Source organism: Barbus barbus (genome assembly GCF_936440315.1).
Source record: "Barbus barbus genome assembly, chromosome: 15".
Classification (NCBI taxonomy): Eukaryota; Metazoa; Chordata; class Actinopteri; order Cypriniformes; family Cyprinidae; genus Barbus; species Barbus barbus.
This window is the reverse complement of record NC_136743.1, coordinates 1754014-1771989: the sequence shown is the minus strand read 5'-3', so window position 1 is coordinate 1771989 and position 17976 is coordinate 1754014. Positions and strand designations below refer to the sequence as shown.

The 17976-nt window shown below is 30.9% G+C and overlaps 1 protein-coding gene across 1 annotated transcript in view; it reads left to right on the top strand.

The window, feature by feature from the left end:
• LOC306880923 (protein unc-13 homolog A-like) overlaps positions 1-12630 on the top strand; it is a gene marked incomplete at both ends in the record, with an annotated part of 78247 nt that extends 65617 nt beyond the window's left edge. Inside the window, 7 exons of the mRNA XM_079434730.1 lie at positions 1306-1362; positions 1437-1517; positions 3130-3277; positions 5858-5914; positions 9396-9488; positions 9575-9734; positions 12339-12630. Coding sequence (XP_079290856.1) covers positions 1306-1362; positions 1437-1517; positions 3130-3277; positions 5858-5914; positions 9396-9488; positions 9575-9734; positions 12339-12630 — 888 coding nt within the window. The remainder of the gene's footprint in view (positions 1-1305; positions 1363-1436; positions 1518-3129; positions 3278-5857; positions 5915-9395; positions 9489-9574; positions 9735-12338) is intronic.
• Between the last annotated feature and the right edge of the window lie 5346 nt (positions 12631-17976).

The window sequence follows — 17976 nt, the reverse complement described above, 5'->3', positions numbered from 1 at the left end:
AAAGAGATTTGTGTCCTTTAGAGAAATGTGTGTGTGTGTGTGTGTGTGTGTGTGTGTGGTGATTTTCATTCTTCTTATTTCTTTTCTTCATCATTCATCTTTCACCAGATGATTGTAAGTATAACAGCGTGTGATTCTGTCTCCAGTCTGTCTGTGTCTCTGTGAAACTCGAGCATGACGCACGGCAGACTGTCTTCCTCTCAGCACTCAGCCTGGACTTCCTGTCTCCCTCTCGCTGCTTCCTCTTTCTCTGTCCTTCACTCACATCTAACTCTAATCCAGCAGAGAGTCTGTATCAGGCTTATTATCCACCACTAAAAATACAATTAAAACCAATAAAAACATCTTCATTACTTGAAATAAGAAATAGTTAACTGAAATAAAATATATTTTTTAAAAATCGTATTTTTTTAACTTGAAGTACTAAAATGATTAAAACTGAAATAAAAATAAACAAGAACATAGACTTATTTAAAAAACTAATACAAATGACAAAAACACACAACAGAATTATTCAAACTTTAACGCAAATAAAACTAAATAAAAAATTTAAATAAAATAAAAATGAATTCAAAATATAATAGTATGCAAATTATACTAAAATAATAACACTGGTCTGGATGCCACTGTAGTTATTAATACAGCATATATCAGAAAAAATTAAATACATGCTTCAGTGCTCATATTAATCAGTAATTGTTATTTACAATCTGTTTATCAATAACTGTTTACATTTTCATATTGTCAGACCAGCCTTTTCTCTTTCTACTGAAGTGTTGTGTTTGGATAGCTGAAAATTAATTTTACATAAATTATTATCTAATAAACATTTTGTATGATCAAATTGTTTTATCATAATAAATAATCATATTAAACTAACTTATAATAAATATAATTATATTTAATATCATCATTAAATATTTAGATATATTTAATTTTATGTATTTATTTATTTAAATAATATTTGTAATTTAATTATTTATTTTAATTTAACATTTTTATAATTTAATTATTAGCTTTTCATGAACTCACAATGGTCATGTGACCTGCAGGTAAACAGATAAAATATTTATAGTTTTATTTTGATCTGTTTTTATTTTAACATTTTTGGGATTTAATTATGTTTTTAGCTTTTCATGAACTCAAAAACTCTGACACTAATGTAATCTGCTGTAATTTGAGCTGTAATCAAATGAAGCTTTTCTCTTTTCAGTATCCGTGAGAAAAGTGTTGGTCTTTGTGTAATTTATCACAATTTTGAATTCCTGTGAGATCTGATGTGTGTGTTTGTGTTTGTGTCTGTAGGGCACACAGCTCATCTTTAATGCTGCTAAAGAGTTGGGTCAGCTCTCCAAACTGAAGGTGCGTTCAGACGGACTTCACTTCACCTCTCTTAGCGTTCATAAGGACACTGATGGTCTGTTTGTGTCTTACAGGAGCACATGGTGCGAGAAGAGGCCAAAGCGCTGAGCCCTAAACAGTGTGCAGTCATCGAGCTCGCACTGGACACTATTAAGGTACAACTGAATCAGACCTGTCTGTTATCACACACTGACTAGAGTTAGTGTTGTCTGCTGTTTTTAGTTTAGTCTTAGTCCTGTGTCAAATGTCCTTTTTCAACCTGCTATGGTTTTCGTCTAGTTTTAATTGACTAAAAATGTTTGTTTAGTTTTAGTCAATTAAAAATCAGTCATGCTGCATAATGGTTAAACTGATAATCACAATTATTTTGCTTAAAAATTATAATTTTGCGATTACTGATCATGATTGTTGTCGGATTGCAATTACAGTTTTTTAATTATTTACATTTATAATTATTATTTAAAAGTGCTGTCAAACGATTAATCGTATCCAAAATAAAAGTTTTTGTTTACATAATATATATGTATACTGTGTATATTTATTATGTGTATATATAAATACACACACATGCATGTATATATTTAAGAAAAATGTTATGTTTGTATATTATATATATATATAATATAAATATATAAATGTATATAATGTAAATATTTTCAAAATATATACTGAATGTGTGTGTATTTATATATACATTATAAATATGCACAGTACACACATATATATATTATGTAAACAAAAACTTTTATTTTGGATGCAATTAATCACGATTAATCATTTGACAGCACTATTATTTATTGATTTAGCTTGACAAAATTTGTATAAATTTGTTTCTAGTTTTTTTTTTTCAATTATAAAATATTGTAATATAACATTTTATATAAACATTAAATTTAAAAAATGTCTGCTTTGTAATTAAATTTTAACTATAACTATATAGCTTGTATACAAAAAAGTTTTTATTAAATTATACATTTATATATATATATATATATATATATATATATATATATATATATATAGATAAAACATGATGGTTAAGGGAATTAATGTTAATAAGAAATATGATTTTAGCTGTTTTTGCTTATTTAAAAACACTGGGTCTACTTTTAGTAAATGTAAATGTTAGTGAATGAAACTGATAATCACAATTATTAGTGCTGTCAAATGATTAATAGCGATTAATCACATCCAAAATAAACGTTTTTGTTTACATAATATATATGTGTGTGTACTGTGTATATTTATTATGTATATATAAATACACACACATACACAATATAAATGTATACATGTAATTATTTTCAAAATATATAATTTCTTTTACAGATAAATATATTTAATATATAAACAACATATATGTCTTAAATATATACATGTATGTGTGTGTATTTATATATACTTAATAAATATACACAGTACACACATAAATTATGTAAACAAAAACTTTTATTTGGATGTGATTAATCGTTTGACAGCACTTATTATTTTCCTCAACATTATAATCATAATTACTCATCATGATTGTTGTCATTTAAGAAATTATATTTGAAATATTGCACTTTCAGCTATAAGCACAAATCATGAGAATATCAACTCATACACGTGGTTTATATTATTATATTTATTATATTATCATAAATACAAACACTCTTTACATTATGGAAACTGGTAAAGCTCACAAAACTCATCAACGACTATTTCTCGTCATAGTTTTTGTGAAGGGAACGAACACTAACGCTGATGGTGTGTGTGTGTGTCTGACAGCAATACTTCCACGCAGGGGGTGTGGGTCTGAAGAAGACGTTTCTGGAGAAGAGTCCGGATCTGCAGTCTCTGCGCTATGCACTGTCTCTCTACACGCAGGCCACAGACAAACTCATCAGGAAGTTCATCCTGTCGCAGCACACTCAGGGTACAGTCCTTCTGCGCAATGCATTCTGGGATCACCTTATCTGTCAAACAAGCATTGCTGCTTTAGTCAGAACGGAGGATCTTATAAGACTGCATACTGTTTGGAGAAGGAAAACACAGTCTAGCTCACCACTCAGAGTTATACGTGCTTTCTTTGGTTTTCTTTTCTACTCGGTTGTTTTTGAATCTTCCCCTTTAGAAAGAAAAATCAGAAAAGAGATCACCTGGGCACTTGGTGTCAAAGAGCATATTTGAACCCCTGAGATATTTCTGATACTTCTGCTACAATGGCGAAACGTTTTAGTCACAGAAACTAGAAGTGGCTGTATATTAAAATAAATCATTATAGATTATACTTATTATAATTATAATAGATAATTAATTATTGATAATATAGGAATACCATAATCTTAATAATGGAATGTTCATCATGATTTACACTTTTTATTAACAATGAATTTACATGACTTTTCTATTTTGTAATTTTTTTAGAAATGTTTATTTTTATACAGTTGTATTATCGGAGATATATATATTAGTGCTGTCAATCGATTAAAAAAATTAACTAATTAATCACAATTTTTTCCTGAAATTAATCGCGATTAATCCCATCTAACATTAAACTTTTTAAATCTACTTTTATATTGCAATAATTTCACATTTAATCTTCAAATTAATGTAGAAACAACATAAAGACGGTATATTTTTAATATTTGATTAATGGCATCTTTTTAATGAATGAAGGCCAGTATCACTGACACCAATATTGATGTCTCTATAAAATAATATTTTTTCCCCTAATATTTAACCATTGACTATTGCCATTCAACATTACAGTATAATTGAAAGCCATCAATTTTAATATTTATTAGACTTTAATAAAAATAACTTATAATTTAAGTGAACTTTAAACAATTTTCTCATAAACACAGTATAACCAATGTCATATTTAGCTATACCTATGCCCTTCAGCAAGTAGGAAATATACAGAAATTGAATAAAGTTATCAAACACTAAATTCTAAATTAAATACAGATGAGTCCTTAAAGCTATAAAGTTATTGATTTCCTTTTTTTTTTTTTTTTTTTGTTCTTTGATGAACAGACATCACAGCAGCTGGGTTAATAGGTTATTCTGGCTGCTTTTTCTTTAAGAGCTGCCGAGGCGGATCTGACACGCATCGTGTTTTCTCTCAACTCACTTTACATTTTCTGACCCACTTCAGGTCTTAAAGTCTCTATTAATGATCTGACGAGTGTGTTAGATGAGTGAGAAAGTGCAGGACAGTTTTGAAAACCATTTCAGAGACATGTTCTTAAATGTGACTCATATATTTCACGCAAGCACAGTTTTAAGGCAGTTTTAATCACCTTCATGACTTAACTGACCACGACATTGCATGCACATCGTTTCTTTCGCGCTTTGATATGAAATGATAAAGGCTACAGCGTGCGGCAGCGCCTTTGTTCAGTACAGTACAGTTTCCGCGCTCCTTTGACTCACGCCTGACGCTGAAGTGAAGTTGAAGCACGCGTCTGAAACATCTCCTATTTGAAATGCTCGTAAAGACGTTCTGTGACTAAATTAGCAAGAAAAAAGAGACAGAGGCAGCAGTTGTGAGTGGGGTGGCCAACACTAGCCCCGCCCCTGTGTTAACGCCGTTAAATATTTTTAACGCGTTAAACTGAAAAAATTAATCACCAGCGTTAACGCGCTAATTTTGACAGCACATATATATATATATATATATATAATTTAAAAATAAAAATGCAATAATGTTTTGAATATTTTTTACAATGATTCACAAATAGCAATTTACATAATAAATTATTAATTATTATAAAATACAATAAAATATATTACATTTAAATAAGTTAAATAATATATTATTAGTTATAATATGTATTATCAGTTATATTATTATATAAAGTTTTGTTTAAAATGTATTAAAAGCACATTAATGTAAATTTTTTGTTTGTAATTAGTTTAATTACTTTTTACTCACAATTAGCAACTTAAATAAATACAGAGCTTGAAATAATATAATTTTAAGTTCTAAATTAATATAAAATATATTTAAATTACTTGAATTTATTGCTTCCATGCCGTTTCCATGTCTAGAAATCACACTTTTAAAATTTCCACATACATTATATTCGACTGTTGTTAAGGGAATTAATTAAAATAAGAAATGATTTTAGCTTTCATCTTGATTTTCAGCTGTTTTTTTTTTTTGTTTTGTTTTTTAAACCTTCTTTGTTTTATTTAAAATAAATTTAAGTCACCTTGCGGCCCTCTTATAAGCGCGCTGAGGCCCCTGGTGGGCCCCTGTCCTCTGGCTGAGAGCCGCAGCAGCGATCAGATGGAGATTTTTGCAGAAATCAACTCAAATGTGTTTCCTGTAGTTCAATATGAACTCAAACATTCTCATCTAATGATCTGCTTCACATTCATTTCATTGGTCCATACTCTAATTGGATGATGATTAGTGACTCATTTGGGTCTGTTTTTGTTTTTCCAAAAATATGTTAGTGATGTTTATGTATGAGGGACTAACATCTTGCTCTTCTCTTGTGTGTAGTTCATGGCGGTAAAGGTGTTCGATATACTCACAGTGAAGACGTTTATCCGGAGAAGGGTATGTATCTGCAGCTCTCCACTCATGCACATCATTTATATTCATGGATACAGATATTAATCCATATTCATGTGAAGATCACCAGCTGGTCTGCATGGGAGCGTCTAGTTCTCGATCTCAAGTGTGAGATTTACACAAACTAAAAGATGTTTCACATGGTTTACCTAAGAAAAATGTACTGTGCTAATAATAATATCTGGGAAAAATTACTATAGTAGATTATACTCTTACTTTTTTTTCCACAAAAATTATTGGACAATTTGCTGTTAGCGTTTTTCTTCTCCATTAACGTAGAATGAGTGTTACTTGTGACAAAATTTTGACATTTCTGGAGTGAAGTTGATTTCAGAAATTCAATCATAGGATTTGTGTTTGTACATACTGTGTGTACAGTTTGATTCTGCTGCCCTCTGCTGGAACAACCTCTAATAGCACTAATAACACTAACATATGTGTTAGATCAGAGATTGTCTTTTTTTTTCAGCTGAAGCTCTTTTGGCCTAAAATATTTACTTGAAGCCCCCCTGAGATTTTAAGTTAATATTTCAATAATTTAACGGCACATTTGCATGTTCATGGTTCTCTGGTGTTGTTCAGATGACATGCAGGTAAACAGATTAAATATTATTTAAATATTTAATCTTTTTTAGAGTTTTGTATTTTGATTGTTTTTTTTATTTTTTTATTTGTTTATTATAATTATATAGATATATATAGGACTGCATGACTGCCAAAAATCTGTGATCATTTTGTCATGTTATTTTGTCATATATATATATATATATATAATATTATTATTATTATTATTATTATTATTATTATTATTATTATTATTTATTTATTTATTTATTTTTTTTTAATGCATGACTGCCAAAAAGAGCCATTGTAATTATTTTGTTATTTTTACTTTGTGATGCATATATTATTTTGTTTATATATTTCGATTGTTTTGATTTTTAAATTATTTATATATGGGACTGCACGACTGCCAAAAAAATGTATTGTGATTATACATTTTTTTTTTTGTTTTTTTTTTGGCATGTGTATATTATTTTGTTATTATACTACGGGGCCGTTGAATGCTTGAATCTGATTGGCTGACGAACGTTCTGAGGTGTGCAATTATTTTCAGGGAAACGCACGGCGAACGTAGTTCCAGGCAGCTTTCTTGACCGCATTACATTTCCATATCACTTCGCATCGTTGTCAGCGCTGCCCTGACGATTTTATCAGTTAGCCTAGTGTAGCAACTTAAAGGCTACACATGACATTTCTCACTAGCGAGGTAATAACAGCGCTGCATCTTAAAGCAGACTTACAGTTTAGAGACGGTGCTTCAGAACACTGTTGAGGGACACACAGAGGTAGCCTAATTCATTCTCTCTCTCTCTCTCTCTCTCTCTCTCTCTCTCATAACTTCATTATTAACTGCATTAGTCTGCTATCAACGGCTCAAGCCTCCATTGCCAGCTTTAAAATGACGTTTTGGAACTAGCAAAAGAGTCGTTGGATGAGATGCGGAAGAAATAATCCTACTCACAATAGCGATTTAAGTAGAAAAACCGGACGAATCCCTTGAAATATATAATCTGATCGATGTCTTGAGGTGTGGCAACCGTAGTATAAGGGTTCAACGGCCCGTCGTCAATTATTCCTTACATATATTTACTGAATATTTTTATTTTACAATTATTTATATACTCGGCTGTATGACTGTATTTAGTAATGTATATATCAGGGCCGGTTCTTGACAGCTATAGAAGGGTGGGTTGGCAGATATCCTGGGTGGGCATTTCGGGGGGTGGTCTAGATCAGGGCTGTCCAAAGTCAGTCCTGCAGAGTTTAGCTCCAACTTGCCTCAACACACCTGCATGGAAGCTTCTAGTATGCCTCGTAAGAGCTTGATTAGCTGCTTCAGGTGTGTTTAATTAGGGATGAAGCTAAACTCACTTGCCTCCAGCCACCGGCCCTCCAGGACCGAGTTTGGACAGCCCTGGTCTAGATATTTATACTGTAGATATTGCTATATTAACTATAGTCTGTTATATGTACACTGGAGAAAGGAAAAAAAAACGAACTTTCATGGGCAGCCTAGAACATCATGCACTTTCACAACAAAATAAACGTTTTTTTCTTTGAATAATAATAATAATAATAATAAACCCTCTTTGTTCTCTTTCTCTGGATCATTGTTTCTACACTGATTTTTATGACTTTTATTTATACCAAACAAGGCCATAATCATATCTAGAACATTAGGGGGACTATTGTTTTGAGGAAAATATTAAGACCGGACCACTATGGTAAAGGAACTAAATAAGTAATAAAATGTTTTGTAAAGTAATCAGTCTGAACTGCAAATAATATTTATATTTTAAAATATGCACCCATTCAATTTTAGTTGTATTCCTAATATGCAGGAAGACAGAAAAATGCTATTGTCGACACAATAATTATGAATTACATGAATCACGTAAATGACAGCCCAACTTTCAATTCAAAACGGCGGAATTTACAAAAAAATTGCTGGATAGTCGAGTCGACTGTTGCTATAGTAACGAACGCAACTTTCACCGCACAAGCTCTTATTTCAGTGTTACATTCTGTTACAAGTCTTACATTCAACATTAACAGCAAGTCAAAAGGGCTAAGCTTTCAACTGAACTGTAGCCTACATGCATTTTAGATGCTTATATTATGCTCGTTCCCCGTCCATGCAACGAATGCATGTTATTGAATTATGGGTTTTTTTTCTTGTAGAACATTAAAACTTTTCAGGTAATTTCAGTGGTAGGCTATGATACATATTTGTGCATTAAACTCCTCGTAACTCGCAAACTTCCTGTGATTGCGCACATATTTCTGCCCGTTTTCGCTCGTTGTCAGCCTCTGCTTTTCTGCTACAGACTGAAGCCTCCGCGTTAATTCAGCGCGCCTTGCATTCAGCTAATAAAAGAAAAATGCTGCAATTTTCTGGAGTTATTTTATGATTGTTTGGGCAGTCTCAAGCTATATCTTAAAATTCTCAAAATACAGTCCGCTTCAGATTAGTTTTAATCTATGCACAAAATTTTTTTACGTAATCTTTATCTAATTCTGATTGGGTGGGCAAGACAGAGCCGGCACTGGTATATATTATTTTGTCATATGTTTTTTTTATTATTATTTATATATAGGATTGTATGACTGCCAAATTATTATTATTTTTTTTATTATATTGTCATACATTTTTATTTAATTTATTATTATTATTATTATTATAATAAAAAAAAAAAATGAATGCCTGAAATACTGGTCAAATGCTGTAAACTTCTGTTTACAAAAGGTTGGAAATCATGCAAATGTGTAAATAAAGTAGACCTAGCGCACATTACGTTCCCAAATGCACATTAAACTTGTCAGACTATCAAAACAAAATCTTCAAAAACCTTTAATTTGTGTTCTTATTGTCTTCTGATTTATGACCTTCTGAATTGCTCAGCCTCAGGCGTGGATGACGCGGTGGGTGAGGTTTCTATGACCGTGGAGATCTTCAACGACCCAAACACAGGAGGACACAAAATCACAGTTAAAGGTGCTTCTGTCTTTCGGATCTGCTATACTCCCCTCTTTATGAGTGTCAGGGTGATGTTAAGGCTGTTATTGTGCTGTGATTGACAGTGGTGGCAGCCAATGACCTTCGCTGGCAGACGCAGGGAATATTCCGGCCCTTCGTGGAGGTTTACATCATCGGCCCGCACCTCAGTGACAAGAAGAGGAAGTTTGCCACCAAATCCAAGAACAACAGCTGGTCGCCCAAGTTCGCTGAATCCTTCCAGTTGTACGTTTGTCACAGACGCTGATCGTATTTTAACTCTGCATAAGATTGTGTTTTCATTAGTGCTGTCAAATGATTAATCGCATCCAAAATAAGTTTTTACATAATATATGTACATAATGTGTACTGAGTATATTAATTATGAATATATAACTACACATACATGCATATATTTAAGAAAAATATGTCATGTTTATATATTAAATATGTGACCCTAGACCACAAAACCAGTCATAAGGGTACATTTTTTGATATTGAGATTTATACATCATCTGAAAACTGAATAAATAATCTTTCCATTGATGTATGGTTTGTTATGAGAGGACAATATTTATCTGAGATACAACTATTTGAAAATCTGGAATCTGAGGGAGCAAAAAAATCTAAATATTGAGAAAATACCTGTGCTACTGATGACTGCTTTTGTGCTCCAGGGACACATCTTTATATATAATATAAATTATATGAATATAAATATATACATGTAAATATTTTCAAAATATATATTGTATGAGTGTGTATTTGTATATACATAATAAATATACACAGTACACACATTTTGTAAACACAACTTATTTTGAATGTGATTAATCGTGACTAATCATTTGACAGCACTAGTTTTTATGAAGGGACAATATTTGCCCCCTATACGATGATTTATTAATTTAATTTATGAGGACATAGTTTATTACTATTTGATTGATTGACTGATTTACACTTACTGTCAAATATTTTTTTTTTAGAAATGACTTTATTCAAATAATTTTGACTGCAACTAGTTGATTTTCAAAATGTGTTTATGATGCCATTAATTTATAAGGGCATTTTCCTAAATATATAAAAAAAATAAAAAAAAAAAATAAAAAAAAATTATATATATATATTTAGTTAGTTATATTGTTTTTTGAAAATAATTTATTTGAAATGTTTAATAATTGATTTGTTTCCTAAAAAAGGATTTTCAAAATGGGATTATGATGCCAATAATTGATGGCATCAATTTCCTAACCATGTAAAAAAAATACATGTTTTAAATTAATTTATTTATTTATTTACATTTTATGTCAAGTACTTCCATTTATAAGTAATTACATAATCTGAACAATTCATCAGAAATTAATTAATCTCAATAATTCTGATTGCTACTAATGGATTTTCAAAATGGGTTTTATATGATGCTATTTATTTATAAATGCATTTTCCTAACCATAAATAATACATACATATTTATTTTCTGTCAAGTATTTCAGTTTATCAGAAATTAAATAATCTGATTCTGAATCAGAAAATAATTATGATGCCATTAATTTATGAAGGCATATTTTTATAACCTAACTGTAGGCCTATAAAAAAATTTTTTTTCTTATTTAAATGTTATGCCTATAGTGATTCACTTCATAAAAAATTAAAAATCTGTATTTGTTGTTATCATTAATTAAAACTATTAAAATAATTGTCATTAATTGAAATAGTTGAAATACAATAAAATATAAATATTAGATGAAAAACTCAAACATATTTCAGCTAGTATTCAGTAAGTTATGTTCTTTGCATCTAATATTTATGTTATTATATTTCATCTTATTTTCAATAAACAAAATTAAACAAATTTAATAGTTTTAGTGATTTTAGTATTTAAATATCTTATTTAAACTACTTATTTTAACGTTCTTCATCTACAGCAGTAACCTACTTATATTTGACTATATTTCAGTTATTTCAATAAATAAAATAAACACATTTTTAATAGTTTTAGCTTTAATCATTTTAGTACTTCATCTTAATCTTATTTCAGTTAGCGTTCAGTTAGTTTTTAGAGTTCTTCATCTAATATTCATATTTTATTGTATTTCAGCTTTATTTCAACAAACACAAATGATTTTTAGTAGTTTTAGTAATTTTAAGTTAAAGTACTAAAATTACTAAAACTGAAATAAAAATAAAACTTTGTAGAAATATTAAAAATATGTTTACAGTTCTCTGATGTTGGTTAATGACATGCAAGTAAAAAGATAAAATATTTAATCTTTTTTAGTAAGTGTTGAATTTTGATTTTTTTTTTTTATATATAAAAAATAATTATATATAGAACTGCACGACTGTCAAATAATGTAATTTTTTGTCATGTATATATTATTTTGTCATATTTGATTGTTTTTTAATTATTTATAGGACTGCATTACTGCCAAAAAAATTAAATTGTGATTATTTCATCATAAATTTCGATTTTAACTATTAGTAATTAGTAGTATTAACTCTTATTATAAAAATGAATGACTGAAATATATATTTACTGTTTTAAATTAGAGTTGTATTATAAGATAAAGAATGATAAAATTATAAGAATTTTTAATAATTTTTTTTATAATAGTAATATTAATGTCTTAAATTCTTCACTTTTTTAAATGTTCAAACTCTCAAGCTTTAACATTTGAAACTAATTTAAAGTACTAAAATTACTAAAACTGAAAAAATAAAACTTTAATTAAAAGCACTTAAAATGTAAAATAAAAGAAAATATAAAAAAAGTCTAAATACTGTAAAAGTAAATCAGTGTTTGGAGACACTACCGTTCTGATGTGATTCTGTCTCTCGCTCCCTATCTAGTGTGCTTGGCAGTGAGCTGGGTCCGGAGGGTTACGAGCTGCAGGTGTGTGTGAAGGATTACTGTTTTGCGCGCGAGGACCGGAGCGTGGGCATGGCTGTGCTCCAGCTGAAGGAGCTAACGTCCCGCAGCAGCGCCGCCGTCTGGCTCCCGCTCGGCAAACGCATCCACATGGACGAGACGGGCCTCACCGTCCTCCGCATCCTCTCGCAGCGCAACAACGACGAGGTCGCCAAAGAGTTCGTCAAGCTGAAGTCGGACCAGCGCTCAGCCGAGGAGGGCCGGGGGAGCTGAGGTGTAAACCAGCGAACGAATGCAAACTGTCCCGCAGCACACAGCTGCAAAACACAGACATGCACACGCACTTGATTTAAACATGCATACGCACATCTGCACAGACGAAAACAATCCCAAGCTAATAATGATGTCAAAATAAACTGACAAATATATGAAGAGTTCATTTGAAAAAACAGATAACTTTAACTATTTTTTAAAAATCTAGTTTTTTCATTGTGCGTTGCAATTAATCTCCATCAAACTGCAGTCGGGTTATTTTGATTAGGTACAAAATTACAAAAAAAATACTAGCACAACAAAACATAACATAAAAAAACTTTTAAGTTTTTAAAATGTAAAAAAAAAAAAATGAGTTTTTGCAAATAAACTCTTCATATATTTCATCACAACTTGAAATAAACATCGACCCCCGTTTACTTCCATAACAGACCATTAGTTCCTGATGGATAAATCAAATCCTAAATGTATTCGGTTTTCATTTCAAATGTTAGTAATTTTATTGTTTTTGTCATTTTCTTTTATGTCTATATGTTTTTTATTTAAGTTTTAGTCTAACTTGATACTAAAATAATTAAACTAAAACTGAAATAAAATTAATGTAGACATTTTTTTACTAAACATCTTGACAAAATGTACTTTGAAAATATTAATATTCAAAACTCAAAATTCAATATTAAAAAATATTAGTTGCAACTAGCTGAAATAAAAGTAAAGTTTTTTTTATATTTAATAATTTATATTTTATAATATTTCAGTTTATTCTATTTCAAGTACCACATTTTTGTGTTTATAAATATTATATTGTGCTCATTTGTAAGTCGCTTTGGATAAAAGCGTCTGCTAAATGACTAAATATAATGTAATATATATGAGTATAAGCTAATTTATGGTTTAATTTTGTTATTTTAGTACATGAAGTTAGTTAAGTTTAAATGATAAATGTTTTTGTTCAAAAGTCCTGCCTATTTTTCTAATTGAAAATCCTGTTTTTACTTATAAACTTGTCATATTATGGAAGTAAAGTGGGTCTCTTTCATATTGACTAATATTCTCACACATCTTCTGCTGAGAAGACTGTAGATTTAATTCTACACACTTTGTTTTGCACTCCAGGGGCCGCGTTTAAGCATTTAAGACAGCCCCTAACCTTTAGCACAACGCTGGTTTAATGTTACGCTGTCTCATTCCCTGACCAATCAGAGATCACAATACTGCTGAAGGCTTCGTTCACGTCAAATCAGAATGGGTGCAATTTTAACATGACGTTCACTTGCAAGACTTGTCTTGAAATGTATTAGAGTTGCACGATTTATCAAATTAAAATGAAGTGTGCGCTGTGTTTCAGAGTGAAGCGCAGCACTGTGTTTATTTGCACACGAGCAGCTCATGAGCCGGTGATTTTAGTCTCAGAGCGGCTCGGTTCATAAAGTGCTGCTCCACATTAACTTAAGCTGCTTATAATGTGCATTTAAAAACAATTTATACAAAACATCCTCCCAAACCTATGAGAAGCACTTATAAACCGGCTTTTGTCAACAAGAGAAACTTACTATATTTTTCTCAAATACACTTATTTTACACTGAAATATTACAATAGTAATATTTCTGTTTAACTTGTCACATTTATTTGTTTAGCAGTTTTAAGAGCAGCTTTGTAGACAATCCTGATAAAAATGTTAATTAATAAAATCTTAATGCCAAAGAAAAGTTACATTAACTTATTAAATAAATCAGAAATTAAAAAAAATATATATATAATTTACAATTGTATAATTTTGTAAAATATATAAAATCACCCAGCTGATAGATGCAACTATATGGCATTGAGATATATAATTATCATTATATAGCCATTTATATATGCACACAATTTTTATCCAATTTGCTAATATACCTGTGTGTACACACACACACACACACACACACAGTGGGGTAAATAAGTATGTTACACTGCTGATTTTTCAAGTTTTCCCACTTACAAAGAATGGAGAGATCTGTAGTTTTCATCGTAGCTACACATCAACTGTGAGACAGAATAAAAAAATAGTCACATTGTATGATTTTTGAATAATTAATTTCCATTTATTGCATGAAATAAGTATTTGATACAATAGAAAAATAGAACTTAATATTTGGTACGTTTACTTTGTCATTTAGCAGACGCTTTTATCCAAAGCGACTTACAAATAAGCAAAAGTAACTAAAACTAAAAGTTAACACTGTAAATACTCTATACACACACACACACACATTTACCCCTGTGTGTGTGTGTGTGTGTGTGTGTGTGTGTGTGTGTGTGTGTGTGTGTGTGTGTGTGTGTGTGTTCAGTATTTAGCAGAAAAATTGCAATGTTTTTTTTCCCAAATCATGTAGCCCTAAGATGTTTCATTGTAGCTGGTGGATGTTACAGATGTGTTTTGAAGTTTCCCTTTAAATCTCGATGAGTTGATCTTGCTAATCCAGTCAGTAGTTGAATGACTAGTCAATGATCTTTAGTGAAGACAAGCGTGATTTTAATTGTGTTGATTCTGACGTGACGTGAACACAGAAGATGATAATGTTGAGATGATGCAATACTCCTGATGATGAAAACATTTGCCTTCTCATGCACTTACCCACAATGCATTGCGGCCTTGAGACACCCAGAAGCAGATCTGCTGTCTCGGGCTTTGATTGGTTTGCGCTCTTTGGAATATTTTGCACTTTCTGCATGGAGTTGCTCTTCGTATCCGTCGCTCGTCTGCGTGCCGTCTGTCTTCAGCATGTGAAGATGAGCCTTAGCAACACTGTGACTCACTGCAGAGCAGACGCTGTGCATTATGGGCCTTTTGTTTGTCTGTGGAGCTACATGGCCAATCTTTCCTCTGCAGAGCATCCAGTGATACTCAGTAACAGTTGATGGATTGTCGGTGATGTGGAGGATGAGAGGTTTATATTCTCACAGGCTGATGAAGTGTTAGAAGTGATTGTTGTGCAGTGAAATGGTTATATTGTTATTTTTAATACTTTAAATTAGCTTTCTGTTTTTTTATTTTATTTTTAAAGTTTTAGTAATTTGTTAATAATATAGGCAACTAGCTGAAATAAAATGTTTAATTTTCTATTTATTTTTTATTTAAAGCCCCCCCCCCCCCAGTAACAGAAGTTTTTTTTTTTTTTTTTTAAGATTTTAGTTTTATTTGATTATAATAACCTGGTTGTTGACGCTGCATCGAGGTTTGAAATGCAAAAAGCACTTCTGAAATTCAGTCTGAATATTATAAGGGTGGAAATGTATTCGTCTTCATGTTTTTGACTGCCGTCTCGTGTTGGAATTGCTTTATCGTGAGTCTTCTTCAATAATGCATAATTCTAGAGCAATACACTGGACTCAAACGCTTTATGGATGCATTACAGGAATAATTTACCCAAAAACAATCATTCGCCCTCATGCTGTTCCACTGAATTAGAGTAGAATCTGCTCGAGTCCTCTCAGAAAACTATAAGAAGTCACATGGACTTTAATGGCACTCTTTAAGTCTTTTCGGAGCAGCATGAGGGCGAGGCGTGATTTTGAGGTGAACTATCCCTTTAAATGACAGATGATCAGTGTCACATCTGCTGTTTTAGACTAAACCACAGTGCAATTAAGTGTCTTTGTAAAGTTCGTTGCCGGTTTGATTTAAACTGATTTCACGTGTTTACGATGCTGAGTGTTTGCAGTTGTATCGCTGTACATACATGCTGTTATTAGGATGAATCTCACTGCTGCGAGCGTATTTACTTTTTTACATGTACCTGTTGTTATTCACGATTCATCAGTGCACTAAAGAAAAAATATATTTTTAAACATTAAGTTTGTATTCATAATTGTGTGCTGCCTCCAACACAACTTTACTTTACGGCTGACATCAAGGCCGGCTATTTGTTAATGTCATAAAGGTTTTAAAATATATTTGTTTTATCATTGTTTATTTTATTTATTTTTTTAAGTTTCACGATTTTGTGCTGATTATGTAATGTCTTTACAGCTGATGTCAGGTTTAAAATATATATTTAATTTTTTTTTTTTTTTTTTTTTTTTTTTTAAGTTTGTCATATCTTTGCACCACTTTTGAAATGACTTTTACAGCTGGTGTCTTTTTTTTTTTTTTTTAAGTTTTAAGACTTTACAGCTGATGTCATCTAGGCCGGTTAACATCATACAATTTAAAATAATTATATTTAAAAAAAAAAATTATAATAATAATATTAGTCAATTTAATAAATATTTAGTAGCTATATATATATATATATATATATATATATATAATATTTAGTTAAATTTAAGTTTGAAATGACTTTATGGCTGACATCTGCTGGCTACTTGTTACATAATTTTAGCACTGATGTTTTTTTGTAGAATAAGATTTCTTTTTCAAACAAGCTTTAAAATCACTGCGCTCGATTTCCTTCGAAACCAAACGCAACGCAGCCATTGAATATTGATTCACACGAGCCTTTGACATCAGAGACGTGATTTAAATCACACACGCTGAAGCACAAACGGGCATGAAGAAACTCATATGCATGCGTGCATGAGCGCAGAAGCTGCAGTGCTGCCCATCCTCTCAGTAAAACCACGTGCATGATGGGAAGCCAGTAAACAGTCTCGATGTTAAGCTGCCACTTACTGACCATTGACTTCACTGTTGATTTTCCAAAAGAGCTTGTGAACTGTCTCTGATGTGAATGTTGCATGAGCGGGTGTTTTTATACTGAGGATGTTTCTAATTTAATTTTTAACCATTTTGATTGTTCTTATTGAGGATGATTGTGGAATACTGCAGCATTTGCTTCCTATTAAAACAATGATCAACCAACTGGGTCTCTTGTCTTATTAAACACCCGCATCAGCAGGGCACTCGATGCGTTTATTTATTTTACAAACTTTATCACAATTATAAAATGTCCTGTTATCATGGGGAAAATGGGCTGTTCTGAAAATATAGACTTTTTAGTCTTTGAAAAAGGATTCAAACAATAAACTAAGCATAACAAATTAATATGAACTAGACTTATTTTGGACATTTTAATTATTTTGAAAGCATCAAGTGCCTTTATATTGCTAACAATAGTGCAAACAGGATCATGGATATGAGCAATTAGTAATGTCGCTCAAATTTGTATATTAGGATGCGTGCATCCTTTACGGAAAAGTTTTTTAAATTGTGGTTAATTTCAGCATCATTGATGTAATATTAATTTGATTGTTCGTGCAAAAAAATTTAATTATTGATCAGAGGTAAATTTCTTCCAAAAAAAAAAGTTCATTATTAGATCATGATGTATAAACATATTGAACCTTGTTGCCCTAGTCATCCA